At 38.2% G+C, this 19,451-nt stretch overlaps 5 protein-coding genes across 5 annotated transcripts in view; all 5 read right to left on the reverse strand.

Moving 5' to 3' along the window:
* Positions 1-2,844: 2,844 nt before the first annotated feature.
* Positions 2,845-5,739, reverse strand: cyba (cytochrome b-245, alpha polypeptide). Its single transcript, XM_069657816.1, has 6 exons — positions 5,615-5,739; positions 5,172-5,241; positions 4,499-4,573; positions 4,302-4,385; positions 4,086-4,167; positions 2,845-3,655 (listed from the first exon to the last, which is right to left on the reverse strand). The coding sequence occupies exons 1-6, from the start codon at positions 5,670-5,672 to the stop codon at positions 3,467-3,469; spliced, it is 558 nt and encodes a 185-aa protein (XP_069513917.1). The 5' UTR covers positions 5,673-5,739; the 3' UTR covers positions 2,845-3,466.
* A 477-nt stretch (positions 5,740-6,216) lies between these two features.
* Positions 6,217-10,311, reverse strand: mvda (mevalonate (diphospho) decarboxylase a). Its single transcript, XM_069661620.1, has 10 exons — positions 10,176-10,311; positions 9,898-9,968; positions 9,378-9,492; positions 9,136-9,282; positions 8,651-8,850; positions 8,432-8,506; positions 8,064-8,282; positions 7,496-7,611; positions 7,221-7,329; positions 6,217-6,795 (listed from the first exon to the last, which is right to left on the reverse strand). Exons 1-10 carry the CDS (start codon positions 10,249-10,251, stop codon positions 6,715-6,717), a joined length of 1,209 nt encoding a protein of 402 aa, XP_069517721.1. The 5' UTR covers positions 10,252-10,311; the 3' UTR covers positions 6,217-6,714.
* Positions 10,312-10,879: 568 nt separating this feature from the next.
* Positions 10,880-14,148, reverse strand: pdcd5 (programmed cell death 5). Its single transcript, XM_069660742.1, has 6 exons — positions 13,994-14,148; positions 13,167-13,207; positions 12,725-12,786; positions 12,275-12,366; positions 12,121-12,192; positions 10,880-11,793 (listed from the first exon to the last, which is right to left on the reverse strand). The coding sequence occupies exons 1-6, from the start codon at positions 14,057-14,059 to the stop codon at positions 11,746-11,748; spliced, it is 381 nt and encodes a 126-aa protein (XP_069516843.1). The 5' UTR covers positions 14,060-14,148; the 3' UTR covers positions 10,880-11,745.
* A 254-nt stretch (positions 14,149-14,402) lies between these two features.
* uraha (urate (5-hydroxyiso-) hydrolase a) lies at positions 14,403-16,178 on the reverse strand. The gene is made up of 4 exons (XM_069662888.1): positions 16,003-16,178; positions 15,294-15,433; positions 15,028-15,163; positions 14,403-14,850 (listed from the first exon to the last, which is right to left on the reverse strand). Exons 1-4 carry the CDS (start codon positions 16,054-16,056, stop codon positions 14,761-14,763), a joined length of 420 nt encoding a protein of 139 aa, XP_069518989.1. The 5' UTR covers positions 16,057-16,178; the 3' UTR covers positions 14,403-14,760.
* Positions 16,179-17,624: 1,446 nt separating this feature from the next.
* The window catches only part of LOC138585861 (heterogeneous nuclear ribonucleoprotein C), a 51,826-nt gene continuing 49,999 nt past the window's right edge, over positions 17,625-19,451 (reverse strand). The window contains exon 7 of the mRNA XM_069657843.1: positions 17,625-19,039. Within this exon, the coding sequence (XP_069513944.1) occupies positions 19,001-19,039 (39 nt within the window). The 3' untranslated portion in view covers positions 17,625-19,000. The remainder of the gene's footprint in view (positions 19,040-19,451) is intronic.

Consider the following 19,451-nt stretch of genomic DNA (forward strand, 5'->3'; position numbering starts at 1 on the left):
TACACAAACAAGCCAATGAAATAAGGGTCAATTCCATTGGTTTCTATTTCTTCTTCTCCTGAGAGTGTCAACGCTGCTGAGTCTGTTACTGCCCCCAACGGGAGGGATGGAAAATTGCATGTATTATTATTATTTTTACAGGTGTCAGTCATATTGAAATTGAACAACTTCAAATGCATGTGCCAAGTGTTTAATATACTTTTTTCTGGGGCAGACTGTCAAAATATCTCTAATATCATATGTATAATATATATTATAAATAAAATTATAATACCAAAATAAGATAAGATAAGATAATCTTTTATTGATTGAAAATTCGGGTGTTGCAGCAGTACAAAGACAAAATAGCAATTCAGTAAATACAGTATGAAAATAAGAACAGATAGATAAATAAAAAATAAAAATCCGAGGTATATACAACTGTTATACAAGTAGGAGTAAGTGACAAGATAAAGTCACAGTTAGGGGATAAAGTGACATTGTATGCAGGATGAGATAATACTGTGTGGTATGAGCTCTAGGGTTTCCGATATGGTACAATATAAGGTGCAGTATAAAAGTTTGTAATATAACTGTTAAAATTGCAATTATTTTACAATATAGTATAGTGTAATATAATATAGTATACAGAATGGTATGGTGACGATAACAATATCGTAATAATGTACATTATGAAGATATACATACAGAATACTACAATATAAAACACTGTATAATATTCTATACTTCATAACAGTGACTAGTAATTATAATAGTATAAAATAGTGCAGTAAAATATGGAGGTAAGTAGTAAGTACAGTACAGTATATGAAGATATAACCACCTGGTAGATATTACAGTATATGGCAGGTATATAAGTAGTGGCTGAATGTGCTGCCCATCTGCCACAGCTCATCATGGAGAGGGTGAGAGGGTTTGTCCAAGATGGCTTTAATTTTGTCCTTTATGGTCCTCTCAACCACTGACTCCAACCACTGAGTGTCCAGTTCAAGCCCAACCACAGAGAGGGCCTTCCTCACCAGCTTGTTGAGTCTGTTAGTCTCACCAGCCTTGATGCCACCCCACAAGCACACCACAGCAAAGAACAGTGCGCTGGCCACTACAGACTGGTAGAAGGCCTCAGGAGCCTGCTGCAAACACTGAAGGACCTGAGTCTCCTCAGGAAGAACAGACTGCTCTGTCCCTTCCTGAAGAAGGCATCAGTGTTGTGAGACCAGTCAAGTTTATTGTTGAATTGGACCCCAAGGTACTTGTATGAGTCCACCCTCTCCACTTCCTCTCCCTGGATGATGACTGGGGCAGGGGACCTCCTGTTCCTCCGATAGTCCACCACCAGCTCCTTGGTCTTGCTGATGTTAAGCTTCAGGTGGTTGCTATTGCACCATGCGATGAAGCTCTCTATCAGTCCCCTGTACTTCTCCTTGTTGTCATCGGAGATGCATCCAACAATGGAGGAGTCGAAGGAAAACTTTTGGAGGTGGCAGGAACCAGAGTTGAACCAGAAGTCTGAGGTGTAGAGAGCGAAGAGGAATGGCACCAAAACGGTTCCTTGAGGCACGCCGGTGTTGCTTGTCACCACCTCAGAGGCACAGCCATCCACTCTGACATACTGTGGCCGGCAAGTGAGGTAGTGAGGTAGTCGGCAGCAGCTTGTCCCTTAGAAGGCAGGGCTGGATGGTATTAAAAGCACTGGAGAAGTCATATCATCATCAAATGATACATTGCAAAAATACAGACTACCATATGTACAAATACAGAGCAGGAAAAGACACACAAAGCCGCTAATAATAGTCCACTTAGGGCTTCTGTAGTTTTCATACCACTCTGTCTTGTTAATTTAACGATATAACTCTGACTCCATCAACTACAGATTACCTTTAACTAAAGCATTTACATTTGAATTCTTACATATTTGAAATACAATAAAAAAAAGATTTTGGACACAGATTTGTTTATAATTTTCTTCATAATTTTTTTGGGAATATTTTTAAGTCAATTTATGCTATTTGTATTAGACTCCTTTTCTTTAAATTAGTCTTAAAGTTCAACTTTAACAATCAAAAAAGTTCTCTGAAACAGCCTTAGTGGATGAAGTGTGTGTATAAACAACCTGTGTAGCTTCACATAGTCAAACACAGTAATATAACACATACTGCTCCAAATGTTATCATTCAGTTTGCAAATTCTCTCATGCAGCAGGAGGTGGCAGCATTAACCTGAGTCAGACTGCCTGAACGTGACAAGCGGTATCTGCCCTCAGCATAGTACTGTTATTAACTCAACACTATAAGCTGGGAAATACATTCAATTTAGAACACTACATTTTTTTGTGTTGATTATTGGAAGTAACGCAGAAAGATCAGATTGTATGGGGGAAAAAAGTATAGTAGTCATTAATACATACGAATTGTAATACTATAAATCCTACCAGCACAACAGCACATTGCTGGTATTTACCCCTTTCACGGTTAAAAAAATAAAATGAGGAAGTACCATTATACCTCTGCTGTTACCACACAGCTGCTCAACAGGTCAGCTGTGGCCAACAAAAGGAAAACCTCAAGGCATGACAGAAGAGAAAAGATAACTCACAGGACTTGTCTGACAAGCAGCAGTGATGCCATAAGTATTAATGATATAACATCTCAAGCCAACAATGGGTGCTGTGTGACAAAGAATGTGAGAAAAGAAGGACTTGAGATAGGAGAGGGAAACTCTAATGTATTGAAATTCAGCGGGTTTGCGAAAGAAGGAAGTTGCAAATGTCATTTCTTAAAATAATTATCCGGAGGAAACCCGTCAAATAAGACATTTGAAAGTACAAACCAAAGAGAGGTCACGATGAAGAGAGCAAAAGGGATTTATTTACAAGACATCAAGTACAAGAAAAAATGGCTACAATCAGCCACGTGTGCCAATATTTCATTTTAATCCCTCTAAGGTCCTACAGTGTTTTGATCAGTTGACTTCAAGAAATAGATATTTTAAGGACAGTGTAAGTACATAATACAACACAATGTAAGGTCTATGCACCCAATGAAATGGATACAATGTGGGTTAATATATATGGTGATACAGCAGTGAAAAATCCAACATATCTTTTGACTTACTGACATCAACATCTGTATGTGGGTGCCACATAGCAGCTAGAGTGTTTCCATTCATCTCCTGTGGCATGTTCTTTCCTTCATAAGTAATACATTTATTTTATCCATCCTCCTTTGACCTCTTAGCCGTTTAAAATCAACATTTTATCTCTGTTTGCGTTATATTTCTCTGCAGGCTGAGGTCTGAAGGGGTGGATCTAACATGTAATCGAGCCACTAGCTTCACTAAACTTCAGAAAACTCTTCATTTGTCCAGAGTCGCAGGATCTGTTGATGGCCTGTTGATCTGTGACTGGTTTTGTAGGTTTAATTGTGCTATACAGAGGACAGGTAATATAGAGGACTGGGTGCTCAACTGGTTATTCGTCGGCAGTAACATCAATGGCGTTGTCGTAAGCTGCTCCCTCCAGGTCCTCGACCCGCTTCCTGCGCGTCTCCGGAGGAGGTCTCGGTGGTGGATTCTGAGGAGGCTTATTGATACTTCCCGCAGGCTTCGGGACCTCCTTCCTTGGAAGAATGGGCTCCCAGTGTTCACCTCGGATAGCTGCCTAAAGAGCAAGTATACAACAAAGCATACGAGTCAGTGATGGTTGGCTTGTGTATTATTGAGTTAAAGCTGCCTGAAACCTTATGTTCACATCCCTACAATGATATCAGGACCTTAAGTAGCAGTGACCTACTTCCTGTACACCTGTGCACATGCATCATTATTATAAGATTAAATATGAAGCCCTGACAGGTTTATAACTTTGGTTGACACATCTAGTTCAGTTAAAAAATTCAGGCACTCCCCTGACTGGCTGGATTTCACAACAACAGGGCCATGTCTTAACACAGCTAATGAAACAATCTCTTCCTTGTTGCTATTTCCTTGTTTCCAGCAACCAGCACTTCCTGCTTCATATAACAACTTTATCAAAGTTTACAGTGATTCGTCTGCTTTACTGGAAGTTTAAGTTGTAAAAGGTAACTACTTACCACAAGGTAGATGAGGCTGGCGATGCCCAGGCAGACACATCCGAGGACGGTAGCAAGCATGAATCCTCCAGGTACACAGAGACTACACAGACAGACAGAGAGGGATTTTAAAGACAAAAGTATATTAAGGACAAGTGACGTCTGTTGTTGCAGAGACTGACAGTGAATAAGAGGAATGTCGTCGAGCAAAGGAAAGTGGATGATAACATTACTCACGCTGCATGTAAAAAGGCTCTGACATAGTAGTTCCTCGTCAGCGGCCCAAAGGCTTTGACACAAACAGTGAAGCAGTACTGGCCCCTGAGGAACAGCAAGACACATGAATGAGCATCAATCATCAACTAATTCTTCCATTATAACTTACATGTTTAAATCCTGCGTGTATAAAATGATATGAAAATGACATCACTCACGTTCTCTCCACACCCGTGCCTTTGGACCTCTTGCTTCTGGGATACTCAAGTAGACACACAAACGCTCCAGCAGCACTAGTTATCTGTCAAGGCTGGTTCACATTACACGATGCACTGGGTCACATAATACCTATGATAACACATCAAAGCTATTTTGTGAAAGAAAATGATGGATGGACTGATTGTGTCTGATTATAAAGGAGAGTAAGTGCAAAATATTCCAGGAATGCCAGATTAAATTAAAAACTATTCCTACTTTGTCTTTCTACATTTCACCTGTTTTTAATATAAAGATAATAAGAATAATTATCCAAATGGAGACATGTTTAAAACTTACTATATTCTGGTTCAAGCCAGGTTTCAAAGTTATCTTGCATGATGTACTGATAGCAAGTCTTAAGTATAAGTATGCACGTTCTTTGTCACTGTAGCACACAAAGTAGAGGCTTATATTTAGTCAGCTCCAATGCATTTTAATCATGAAACTAGAATCATATCTGTACCTTTAGGCTTGTTATATATGAATTATTATACAGCATGTAATTGTACTTAAATGCCTTAACTTTTCTAGAGACTCTGGAAACTGGATACTGAACATTTTCACATAGATAAAACTTGAGTGTTTCTTCTTTAGACTGAACCTTTGAATTGGCAATGTAGCCATTAAGGATACACAGCAAAAGCAGCATACTCCCAGCCTCTGAACTGTCCAGCCACCCCCACAATGCCTCCAGTGAGATAGACTGAAACAAGGAAACAGGAACATTAAAAACAACACTTTTAACCAAGTCATGACCATTTTCAGTGAGGCAAGCCCATGTTGAATTATACATTGACTTTACTGAATTGCAGTCTAATTTGTTATTAATATAGGCGCTAACTTACAGCTGATATAAACTATGAAATATACTCATGTAATAAAACAAGTACTATCTTATAACTACAAATAAAGATAATATCAATGTGTAGAAATGACATGATAAACATACAGGTGAAAATAGCTAAAAACACAAATTCTTCCGAAAATAAAATATTATTAAAATTATAGAATTTTATAGAATTAAACTCAGTAAATAGTTTTTTAAATCTAATGAGAAAGTTTTTTTTTCTACTCACTGAGTCCGGAGGCCAGAGCCTGCTCGTTGGCCCACATTGCCCACTCTATTTTCCCCATGTCGGTGACTCAAACAGCTCCTCTACAGACAGCTTTACCTTTCCAGAAGAGCGACTCACAGTTCTGATTCTTTCTACGAGGAAGCAAATGTATTTACGAGATTTAGGTGTGTGGATGTGCGCGCTGTGGGAGGGGGCGGGGCTTATTAAGTCGCTATTTCCGTGTAATACCAGAGAGGAGGGGCGGATCAATCAAATGTGACAGGTTCAGTAATGATAGAACAGGTGCAGTGCATGAAAGTCATATTTTGAATCGTTGTCTTCCCGTTATTCTGTATGAACAAAGGGAAGGGAATCATCTTCTTTCATGTTCATTGTTTTAAAGCACATTTTTAACATGCAGTACTCTCAATGCTATAATGCTATTCAGCTCTTAAAGTGAGGCACACTGAGCATACCATTAGACTTTCACGTTCTTAACCTTTCTTTGCATCCGTTCCTGATAAGAAAACATCTTACAAAAGCAAACTTGAATCTGGCAATGGAAAAAGCCACGAACAAGAAACAATTATATTGTCTAAAATATATTTTATTTATTGTTACAGGATAAAACTCACATGTACTGAAGGTCTGAAATTATGTTTTCATAAGATCATAATGAAACCAAAATTTAAATGTCTATATTTAAAACACCATTTTTCAAAGCATACATAATATGTAGTTCAAAGCCTTACAAGCAAAATCATTTGCTGCTTGGAGAGCAAGATCAGTTTTTTCTAACTGTATTAAAGGTCTTGCTACTTTGTCATCTATTTACCATCACAGAGTCAAGCACCTGCTTTTGTCTACACCTGAACCTATTATTCTTACAGAAAATGTAAACAAGAAAATACAGAAATTATGTGCAATAAAGAGATGAGAGACACAATCATACAGTTTGCTAATTAAAGGAAGACATACAGTATTAGCATTCAGAATGGTGAAGCAGGTGTCAGGTGTTACTTTGACTTGTAAAAACAAGTTACTGTACAGTTACTAACACAAATGTAAACCCTGCTGATTGTCTTCATCACTGCACTTAGTCCGCTCAGGGCTGCCAGGCATCACACAGTTTCTTTAGGCAACCCGTCAGATCTGAGTAGATGCTGAGTGGGATCTGTCACAACACAAGGGCCGGGTCCAGCCTTGAACACAGAACAAGAAGAGAAGACTTATTCCAAAGACTGTTTCTCTGTAAGTGTGTCAGAATGTTAACAACTAAAAATGCATCACATATAAGAGCTTGTCCTAATAAAATCAAACAGATTCACTCTTTAGCATTACATCAGTGAAGGAACTGTATATCACAATATCTGACACAATTTTCAACTGAAGTAGTGCAACACAATGTTACTTAAGAGCATGTTAAAAGGAAATGTGGAAATAAATTTAAAGTTGTTTGCAGCCTGACAATGAATTTATCATTTCCTATCACCTGTATATTGTGCAGAATTCAAACAGACATGCTATGACATATATTTAGGAACACAAACATTGATTTTAATTTGCTGTTAAGTGTAAACACATAAATAACTCAACATAGTGACTATACCAGTGTGTATGAGTGTACCTTGGTACTAATAATGTAGCTTATTCCCTTTGGCATTGGCTCAAGGCCAACAGCCTGCTTCAGCTCCTCAGTAATAGCAGCAGGGTTAACTGGTAGTCCCTTAATAAACCTGCAGAGAAGCAGGAAACACTCAATGACTCATTCAAGACAGGCTGAAAACAAACACACCTTAACAACAGAGTGAAACAGCATTTTTGTAGACTAAAACACATATTCATCATTGTGTTTTAAATATATACACAAATGAATTAGAGATCTTGAAACTGCTAACTCACTGTCCACCGTTGGTCTCTGGGGGAAAGAAATGTTGAACAACCTGAACAAACTCGGGAACATGCTGCTGTAGCGTGAAGATCACAGCGTTGGGTCCTGCATCGAACGTGTAGGCCAACTAGAGGAAGCAAACAGACTGTGACTGTCACACAAAGAGAGATTTTCTGTTCCCCAGCCTGAAAAACCCCAAACCAGTTTCACATCTGCATTACACCATCTCAGAAATTCAGCAGCATGAACTCAGACAAGAGAAGAGATCATATACTTGGTACAATGATAGGAAAGTAAGGAGGGTAAAAATACTTTATAAAGTATATTATTATGAGATACATTCACAAGACAATTTGCAAAGCAGACATGTTTCAATCTATTTTAGTGTTTTTCATTTAGCAAAACTAACACTATCTTAAGCTATCATTTGATTTACTTTCTTTTATTATCAGCGTTGGATTACTGTTGTGTAGTTATGCACACAAGAGATAAATACACAGCAGTCCACATTAAACAACAGAACACGGTGTTGAAACATTACACCATGAGGGCTACAAAGGAAAGTAAAAAGTTGCTCACCCGTGTCTCCCTGTAATGTCTGTTGTATCGGTGCACCACATTGATAATCTGTTGAGACACGTAGTTGAGGTAGAAGATGGGAGGGTACGTGTCGAGGCAGGTGGCATGGAACTGGTTACTGTCCTTCATTGTTAGTTCAGCAAATGCAGCAAAGTCCTTTCTTCGCACCGCTTTAATCATCTCTTCCATCCGGCCGGGGACGACCGACTCAGCCCGGTGCTACACAGATGCACGAAAAAAAGACACACAGATATAGAACTTATGCGATAGCTTTAAATGCAGTGATAACTAGCTTGTTCTATACTTTAATAGGACAGAGGGTAATGTAAGAACACTGCATTGTGTGAGTTTCAGGGCTAACAAAGTACCTTTAATAAACGGCTTGTTTGTACACTTGTTTGCATCCCAGAGGTGCTTCCCACTGGCTTCCTCTCAGCACTGGCCTGTGAAAAAGTGCATAAATTACACATTTATAGATAGAAGTTTCACTTTTATAAATGTGCTAAGACCCAACAGTCTTGCATCTACATTTGAGTCTCATTCTGTCACTTTCTGTCTCTCTCTCAAACACACCCAAACCGACCTACCACCAGCACAAGGATTCGAAGCTCAGGCCAATGAGTCTCTGGCTCCACCTGCTGGGCCAGACTGTCCTTGCCGTCGTCTTTCTGTCCCATGATCCATTGGACAAACCCTCCATAGATACTCCGGCATGCGCTGCCTGAACCTTGCCGAGCAATCACGGACAACTCCCCTTCTACGCCAAACACCCGGGCCAGAGTGTACACTGCAACATAGGGGCAAAAGAGGGAGTGTAAGATCAAAATGGAGATAGATCAATTATACTATTGATAAGTCATAATGATAATAACTCTCAGATGTACGTCGCTTTGGACAAAAGTGTCTGCTAAATGAAATTGTAACATTGGTAAATGGACAAACAAGGGCAATGTAGTCCAGCTACAACTTTTCCCATTCCATGCTGAAAAGAAGCTGCAGATCTTTCAATAAAATTAGAAGTGTAATTTCAGCCATGCATTCAAAATGAGCTTACACACTCAAACAGGCTCACCTAGACAAGCAAATCCAGCCGCTGAGGAGGCGAGACCGGCAGCAGTGGGGAAGTTGTTAACAGAGCAGATGTGGACTTTGTGAGACAAACCAGTCGAATCCATAGCGGGGTCCCCGTCATTACGTCTTTTCCTCGCTAAGCGGCGAACTAAATACAGAACAAAGAATAATTAAACAGGTCCCAGCACTTTATCTCTAACTCCCAATTTATATTTTCTCTGATCAGGAGAAGAAAGGACTCACTCTCTCTCAAACAGGACTGTAGTCTTGGATGGGTTATGTCCTCCTCTTTGCCATTGAGCCATATTCGATCTTCCTGAAACGATCTGCTGGTGGCAACTGTTGTGGTTGTCTTTAGCTGAACAGAAGGCGGAAGAAAATGCAGATTTATAACAAAAAGTAGCTACCTTATCACTAATATAATGCCAGACTTAAGACTTCAGCAAAAAGATCTTGCAAATCAAATATGAAAAAATTATACCAGTCATTCGGGTACAATTCAGCCACAAAATATAATTGTGTATTTCCATCATCTCCCAATGATTTCATTACAATTTTCAAAGAAACAGTTTACAGTATACATGTTATACCTATATTCTAAAACCAGCTCTGCAACAAAGTTTGATAATACATATAATATATATATATGTCTCAGTCTGGCAAATATATTATATTTGCCAGACTGAGACACACAAACTAGCTGACTGTTTTACTGCAGACACACAGTCTAACTGATTAAAATAAATGCTGTTTACTTTAGTACCTGGTCTTGATGCAATGTGACGCTCAAAGATGAGTTAATGGGTAGAATTAATTCTTCATTCCTCTTCCCCCCTGAAAAGATAGCATGCATAGCTAATGTATTATCATATTTACACACTATAACCATATGGATATGCTCGACACTAAATCCAGTCGTTTATTTGGCAGAATTCAGTGAAACATGATACACAAGTCACCATACAAAATAAGATGTATAAATAATTAGGCTAAATTTAAGCTACTTCACATAGGCTTAACATATGTCAAGGTGATACTTACAGTATTTAACGACAGCTATATTCACTGGAGCGGTGCATGTAACTATATTTGGCTTGTCCATACTGTCTTCAGGCATAGTTGTATATGTAAACCGGTGTTTTTTATATATATAATGGTGCCTGAATATTCTCAAACACACTGTACAATGCTCCTCTCGAGTTAAGCTAACTATTTTGAACCTCACTGTAGCGTTTCCTCGAGGTCGCCCTCAATTGGTTGGCGTGGAACATGTGGTTAACCCAACCACCAATCAGAGCCGAGCAGTTGTGAGTAAATAAGCGGAATAGCCAATGAGAAGTCATCTGACCACGGTCGTGCGAAATGGGGCAAGGACAGAGACCATCCCACAGGGCATTAGGGTTGATTAGGGTTAATAATGTATGGGATTTTCCAATATATAATTTATAATAAGCATAATAACTGATTCAGCAATAATATATTGTTAAATAACCAAACAAATAAAACCAAATACATATAATGTAACCGTATATCATTGTAGTAAATTAAGTATAAGTATACAACTAAGTGCTACAGTGTTGGGGAATACTCATGTGACTTAGTTTCATTTTGAGATAATGCTCAAATTTTCCAGTCTGTTCTCTCTCATTCTTCTCACAACTGTGGCTCACTAGTGTTATTGGAGTGACAGTGAGTTTTTTAAAGCTGAAAAATACCAAAATGAGTCTTATTTTATGCCTTTTATTTTAAAGAAGTCTGATACATTTGGGAATCTGTTTAACTCTATTGTTGGAAATGGAATCCTATATATGAATTATTATTGAATTATTGGATTATTTGATTCAGCAAAAATGGTTGATTATTCATACAGAGAGTGAGTCAAGCAGGTGTGTGATGCTGCTGCAGTTTCTTCTGTTCTTGCATTGAGCAGATCCACAACCCAGATAACTGTGTGAAGTGATAGAGCAGAACATAATTTGTGGAGAAAAAAAGAAAACATTGGAAACCTTTAAACAAAGGTTGAACACGAGGATATAATAAAAGATCATTTTTAGTAATTGTTCACTGGAAAATCAAACATTTGAATTGAAGGCGTATTTTTTTTATTTTTTATGTAAACCATTGAGATACAGGTCTGGCAAAAAGAAATATACAAGGGCAACAACCAGAGCTATGGGAAGCTGTCCCTGAAAAGAAAACAATGTATTGTATTCATAGAACAGTCTAGATAAAATGCACCAGCAGCATTTTATTTAGCTTCTTGTCAACCATGGTAAAAAAAAAAATTAAGAAAAGAAAAGTAACTAATGAGAAGGACTAGTGGAGTCAAGCAGCGCCATGAGCCGTCAGGGGTAATCACAAGCAGTGCACAGCTGTACTGAAAAGAGATCTCAAAAGAACACCTTAAATGACACTGTGTGTATTCAACCCCCCACCACTTATGCCACAGTGTAAACTCCACGTTGTTGGTCTTCCCTCTTGGCATACAGTTTCCAGAACACAGCAGCTGGTGTGGCCTCCCAGGATTCAGCTAGTCAAAAGTACTATCAGAGTCCCAGTGAAGTACGTCCTCTCTTGATGTCCTGGATCACTCCAGGATTCCTGTTCATCGTTAATAATCATCCTCATCATCCGAGTCCAGCACCCTCCGCCTGTTGAACTGAAAATAGACAGAGAACAGGTGTTGTAAGATTAGTGACTGATAATTAATAAAATACATATTTTTTTCCCTGAAATATTTTTAGTGATTTCTTTAGACAAATAAACATAACATAAAATAAAAAAGGTAGAACTCTGCATGAACTCTCCCAATCACTCTTCCCCCATCTAAGAGCTGGCATTTCATAAGCATAAAAATACTCCATCCCTGGAGTAACACATGAAGGTGTTGGAAGTCAGGTTTTTTATGAAGTAAAGATAGAAAGTAAGATGAGTTGACATATAATTAAAAGAAGAGGGGTACATTAGAGTTATCAGTGGGACTTACTGTAACAGTTGTCTTCTTCTCTGTTTGCTGGCTGACTTTTTCTAGAATCTCGATCAAACCCGTCTCTGAAATCTGACGAGAGAAATGTTACTGCCAGAATGTTACAGAATATTGAGAGCATTTGTGCTGCAGGCATCAGAGGTTATTTTCTTACCTTTCCTCCTAACTTTCCAAAACGAGCCATCTGAATAAGATAGTTTTCAACTGCATTAGCCTTCTCCGGCTTCACCAATGCAAGGTTGCTCACTGAGAAAAGAAAGAAAAAAGTATTTTACCACCTTGAGTTCACATGTGAGTGGTATTTATAGGTATACATCACTCTTGCATTCCACAATACAGTTTCATTTGAGCACTAGACAGGTTATTTATATCTACAACATTTTTAATGCTTGCAAATGTGTAGTGACTTGCCTATAGGTAGTGGTGATTCTATTGCACAGAAGAAGAGCTATAAAATAGGCCATCATTGCAATATTTACCATCTTGTTTTCACACAAATTTTTGCAAGTCTGTTTCCCCCCCAAGTATTATAATGAAAAGCACATGAAAACATTCAAAATGGATCCCTTTCACAAATTAGAAATAAATCTCACAGCACACTTACATCTGGCGCGGGCAGATTGGTCGAGGACTTGAGCCAGTATAGAATTCCTCATCTCTGTTTCTCTGTGAATAGAAAGCAACAATGAGATCACCTCAGCACTACTTAGCACTGTTTGGAACAGAAAATAACATTTATTTAACTGTCAACCCATCAAAAAATTGGCCTGATCCCCCAGCAACACTGACAGACTTTATATTATATAAAGTGTAATTTCTACTTTGCTTTCAAGCTTACTTTAAGTATGTAACAATAGTTTGTAGATATTTCAATGCACAGCTGTTATTAAATTTACAGTATATATATATTTTTAAATGCAATTTATACAGCCCAGTTCATACAACATAAGTAGTGTATAGTATATATTATTCTTTGTACAAAAAAGTGTGTATTTTATCATTTTACTTGTAGACTTTCAAATTAACACACATTTAACACATCTTACCTCTGCTTGGCCTCCTCTCCTTGCTGATTATTTGAAGCATTCTGAAAGAATACAATGACATACATTGTCAAATGCATTTAACTTAGTGAAGGCTGTATAACCTATAGACAAGGATTTCATCCCAGACAATACTGTTGTCATTAGAACTGTAGTGACATTTATGTACTGAGATGTGTACTGGATGGGACAATTTAATCTAAAATATAAACTAGTCAGCACTCTTTGGACAAGGTATGGAAAAGATGAACTATTTCTTAATTATGTCAAATATATCTGTGGCAATTCTTTACTGAAATGTGTTCAGACTGATCTGCCATTATCCATAGCAATAACAATGTATCTATGCTGATAAGCTAAAATCTTCATAAATGTGTCAGACCACCATCGGGCTGCCACCATCATTTGATCATGTAGTAACGAAACACTTTACATTGTATTCATGTAACTCTCCTGCTTTTTCATTTAACACAAAACTAACAGACAATCCAATAACTTTTGTCTAAAATAGACTAATCTTTTTCAACTCTTTGTTCCATTCTTCTTAGCTAGCATTGTCATTATAGAGGGGTGTGCGCTGTCAAGCTAGCAGTGCGGAGATTGTGCTTTTTACTGTGATTTATGTCGCTATCGACTGACCCAGTTACATTTCATTTACATTGAGCATGGCTGTCACAAGTGAGCTATGTGCATCCCCTGAGTGTTCGTCAAAACAGTCGCGTTGGGGTGACCAGTTTAGCTACACCAACGTTAGCTTGTAGCACCCTGAACTCAGCATCTCCTTATAAGGCGGCCGCAAACACGTTTCCCAGCTCATGTTTTGTTCTTACCCCTTGCTTTGCCTGTAGCTCCGCCATTCTTTGCTGCCTAATGGCCTCTAACTCTTCGTCTGCCATGGTTTACAATTGTTATGTGGACTAAGAGGACTGAAAAAGTACGAGGTATCGCAATATAATGCACTCTAAACTCCCGTCAGAGGCGAGGCCCTGCGCAACACAGGCGAGTGTAATCAAAATCCAAAAAAACGATCCAGCACACAGGGTCGAGCAATCGAGCACAGAGAACGTGTCAGATTATTGATCAAATAGCATAAAGATTATTTCGTGTGGCCTACTTTCACTATACGGAAGAGTTCAGAAATGTACATATACAAAAGAAATTATATTTCAACTTTATGATTTCTCATATTATTCATTTATTTATTTATTAACAATATGTTATTCATTTGAGGATGGAGGAAGTGTCAAGGGAATTGATAGGGCTTAATTTGGGGAACAGGAGCAGAGTACAGAGCAATACAATTTATATAATGGTATTTATAATAAAATAGATATTAAATAATTTTCATTTAGTCTAAAATACAAAAGTGGGCTGATGTTTTGAAAAAAAGTTTAGCATATGGATTCAAATGAGTGTTTACAAAGAACTAGGCCTGACACCTTTGACGTTAAACACCTTTTTTATATGGTAAATGTTTAATTACAAAATAATCAAATCATATATTTTGAAGAATAATAAAATATGGTAGAGTTTCCTCTGCCTGTGATGTGTTAGCTCATAGATGAAGGTATCCTCAGGGGGTCCATCAGCTTGATCACTAGCTCCCTCTGTATGTACTATAAGAAAAACGGCTCAGGAGCAGAGGGACATGGTACTTCTGGCCAGGGTCAATTATAGTGAAAACAATCTGCAACAAAACAAGACACAAGAAAGACATTGATAGTTTAAAGTAAGACTATGTGTATATATTAGGTTAAATGAGGATACAAAGTCACTGATCTACAAAAATAGGATCACACCACAGGCATGTAAAGCAGCAGAACCTCTCAGGATGTAAACATGTCAACGGGTAAACATTTCTCACCTCCACATAGGGGTAAAAGCTGTTCTGTCCAAAACTCTCCCAGTACTGAGCAGTCTCAAAATGCATCTTATACACACCAGGTGTAAACATTTGTTTTGTGATGAGTCCTGGGCAACGTCCATCATCATTAGTAGTCCTGTTGAGAAAACATGATGAATCAAGTTTAGCTTGTACAGTAGTAATATTGGAGATTTCCCTGTGATCATATTTTTTGATTATGTGCGCAGTATTTTGCTGATATAGCTAAATTGTCCCTTTTTTTTTACCCCGCAGTTATCAAACTCCAGGCATTAGTGCAGGGGTCTTGTCGGTAGAGATTGAGGGCCATGTTGGAGCCAGGGACACCCATGGCAGTGTTCAGCACATGGGTGGTCAGAGGACTCGGTAAGCCTGCCATTGCTGTGATCTGTGAAATAAGAAAGCAATACTATAAAACTTAAAGAAGATAATGATTGCTTAACAATCATGTGGGACAGCTATTTCAGTTCCCTTTTTTGCCCTTTTTGACTCTTTAATTCAGACATTCCTTCTCTTACATCACAGTTCAGTTCACAAGGTTTTAGTTTTTCTTCTTCAACACCCCATTTTAAATTTAAAGGACAACTTTATTAAAGTTTTCAATCAGAAAACATGTGTTTAAAATACTGGAAAAACTGTACTATTGTTTATATAATTATATCTATAATTCCTTTAATTTTTCACAACTGGACAAATTATCCTTTCTACAAGCCACAGTAGCAGGGAGTTGTCTAACTTTAACAGTTGACTGTATAATTGTAGGAAATACAAACCCTGGATTTAGGATTTAACATTCATGTTTCCAAAATGTAACTTTTATCGTATGCTCACTTTCCTGTTCTTTCTATTTGACTCTTTCTTTGGTACAATACAATATACTGTACTGTTAACATAATGTCGATCTCAGGCCTGTGTAATAATCTTTAATTTTAGATTCATGTAAAGTTTTGTGCTTACCTTATTTTCAAGCAAAATATGACCCTTGAGTTTTTGCAGCCTGTTCGCACTCATGTGCTCTGATGAATCCAAACTGGGTCAGCAGTTTAAACCAAGAGAAGTAATTTTACGGTTTATTAAGCAGCATCAGATTTATGTCACATTGTCGTCCTGCAGTTCTGCAGAGCGCCCTACTCACAGTCAGCACACATGTGCTTATCTTTATGTCAACAGAAAACTGGTTGTGCAAGAGCTCCTTTTGTCACTCTTTGAACTTTGTGGAAACAGTTGATCACACAACTTCCTGCTTGAATTTCACAAATAATCAACTGACACACATCTGCTGCTGTGATCCAAGACAACTATGAGCAGTCTAAGGTGCAACACTGAACATGTTATGAGGAGAAAAGCATGGCAGAAATCTATCTCGAAGGGCTGCATTCATTTACTAATCTTTTATTGACTGAGATGTCCTCATGAAGCAACCTGAATTTATTATGTTTAGATTATTGTCGACCGTCATCGTAAATCAGTCACATTGTTATTGTTTCCATGCATAGAAATAGGCCATGCTTAGGCCTTTACCAGAGCTTTCCATCATATTAAATGGCATCTTTTACTTGCTGAGGTTAGAACGGTTTGTCATCAATTAAGTCTCAACAAGGAGACCACTTCATTATTTGAACTACATCACGTCCTATATTTATCCCTTTTTTCTCTTTTGATCCAATATCAACAAGTTTTATAGAAAAATCTGACGATCAATTAAGGGTTACTTCACTAGCAAGGACCACACCATCAACAGGATGCTATCTAACAATTTATTCATTACTGAGATTGATGATAATGATGCTTGGATGTGGAAATGTCAAAGTTCTTGCAGTCAGCTTTTTGGGGACGCTTCACTGGAGACGAACTCCCTCAGGGCCCTACGCATAGGAGGACAGAAAGAAACAGAAGAAGCAGGGGTGGGAGGTAGGGGTGCAGAATGCGAGAGCGAAAGAGGAGGAGAGGGGTAGGTGGTTGAGGTGTGGTCCTGCTCCTGAAACTTCGCTATATAGCATCAAATAAAACCACAGCTATATGTCGGGTTATGGACTAATAGTGTCCGTTATCAGTTATTATGTCAATCTTTTCAGCAGGCTAACATGGCTTTTAGAAAAACGGCTGCAGGTGGTGTTAAAGATTTGTATAAGTCAGGACTGATTAGTTTTTCAGTGTCGTGAGTCAGCAGGAGTTTCTGGATGTGCTTTTGAAGAGGGAAACAAATCAGGAGTTTTTCTGCCTTGTTGTCACTGGAGTTCTCTGGAGATTTTGGAGCCTCAGACATCTCGCTCTGGGTGGAAGCTGCTGTCGTCTGTGTCCGATCAGAGTTGGTGGTTTCCTGCACACAACACTTACAGTCTGGATGATTCTGTGTCCTGAGGGTCACACTGACCTTTGAGTCAAACCGTGTTTAAAGGAAAAGCGATGATGTTGGTGGTTAAAGTAGACATGTGATCGTATGATGTGGTCTAATTACTGTGTTCTGTTGGACTATAGTATGGTCTCAGTCATTGTAATAATGATGCATCTTACCACTCCAGTTTGAGACAGTGTTGGACTTTAAACATATTAAATATAACTCTTAATGCTTCACTTTATTGCCATTATTTCCCCATATGTTTGCTTCTCTTTTACTCTTCTTCCTGTGTCTCTTTCAGAATAAAAACACACTCACACGCACTGAATTTATACTCAATATGAAAATACTTTTACTACTGTGACAATGAGTATTTCCACTTGGCTTATCTTAAGAATGCAAACAAAAACATGTAACACCATAGGAATTATAATAATACATTGTTGTTTTCCTTTAAGAAAAAAAAACATATGAGAAGTCCTAAAGCAAGAATAAAATCAGACAGTTCAACAATTACAGAAAAGTTTACAATAATACACAATATTACACACTGACCTGGGCGTCTGCGCGTCTTAAAGTGCCAAATACATGGAGGAAGAGAGCTTGTGACATTCCGCTAATACATTTAAAGTAGAAAAAACACCTTTATTTCTGCAACAAGACCGATTGTAGATCATTTCTGTCAGTCACAATGAAAACATCTCTGTCTCTTCCAAACGACAGTGTGATTTAATTTGATTGCTAAATCTTGATATTATTTCCTGGTATACAAAGCCCTCTTCAATGATCAAATTTGAGTGTTTAGATTTCTTCTCTTTCACAAGTTAAAATATCCTGAAAACACCAGAAGGGACGTTTATTTTATCGTACATGCAGAAATATTCCAGTCACGCCCTTATTCTGAAAATAATTTTAAGTAAGCTGTTCATGTTTCGATCCCCAATATTCATGTCCCTATGTTATTGTACATAATAAGAGCTCCTTTTACACATGTTTTAGTAGAGAGTATTTTAATGTGTCTGTTTCTGGAGACAGACACAACACAGCTCCTCTAGCACACCAACATGACCACACACTGATTTCTGTCGTACAGTGTCACATTATGTTGCCTGTTTTGGAATGAGGATTTTAATGTGAACAAGATAAACTGGTAAGCTGCTTATATAATTTTTTAATCGAAGTCTGTTGTCTCATTTGGATTAATACTGCTATATTTGGATTAATACTGGAATATTGGTGCTGTACAGACCCTCTCACACAGCACAATAGGAGCGCCTGCTCCGGCAGGATTATAAGAAGTTTAATTCAGCACCGTGCCTCCAGGTAATCTTTATAATTACGCTCTGGATAAGATCCCTCTCTCTCTCTCTCTGTCGCTCTCCGTCTAACAAATTCTTCTCGATGATGTGAGTCACCAGTGTCCGTGTGTTTCCTAAAAGTGTGTTCACAGAAACATAGCTGTTGCGATACATTAAATGCATTGTGTTGTCTGAAATGTACACCCTGTTGGAGGGGAGGTGATCCTCTGATACGAGTGTTGGCTTGGTGGTTGTTGTTCTCTTCTTCCATGTTTGGCACTTCATCCACGTTTTCTACGTCTTCTTGTTTTTTCCTCCTTCATATTTCGTCCTCACGGTCAGAGCTGTGGTTGCTCATCTGGCAGACAATGAGAGACAGGACAGGGACGGAGGAAACAAAGAGACGTTTCATTAAAGTGAAAAATGTTTTGCACAAGTGTAAATTGATTTTGCAGTGGTGGCGTCAAGTCAAAAACATGTTGTGTATGAAATTTTAAAACCAAAAGCAGGTTTTTTTTTGTTATAATATAACTCATTAAATAAAGTTTCAAATTCAAATTTAATCTCTTAGATTTTTGATTTTTTCCTATGAATTTTTGCCCGAACTTTGCATCCTGATTTGAGGACATTAAGTGGGACGGCCCTCACCTCCGCTCTGCAGAGAGACTGATTGGCTGCAATCTGCTATCTCTGCAGGACCTGTACACCTCCAGGACCCTGAGGCGTGCAGGTAAGAATGTGGCCGACCCCTCCCATAACATCACTTTAAT

Source organism: Semicossyphus pulcher, unplaced genomic scaffold (genome assembly GCF_022749685.1).
Source record: "Semicossyphus pulcher isolate SPU_LCO1_2020_fin unplaced genomic scaffold, fSemPul1.0.p SCAF_1, whole genome shotgun sequence".
Taxonomy (NCBI): Eukaryota; Metazoa; Chordata; class Actinopteri; order Labriformes; family Labridae; genus Semicossyphus; species Semicossyphus pulcher.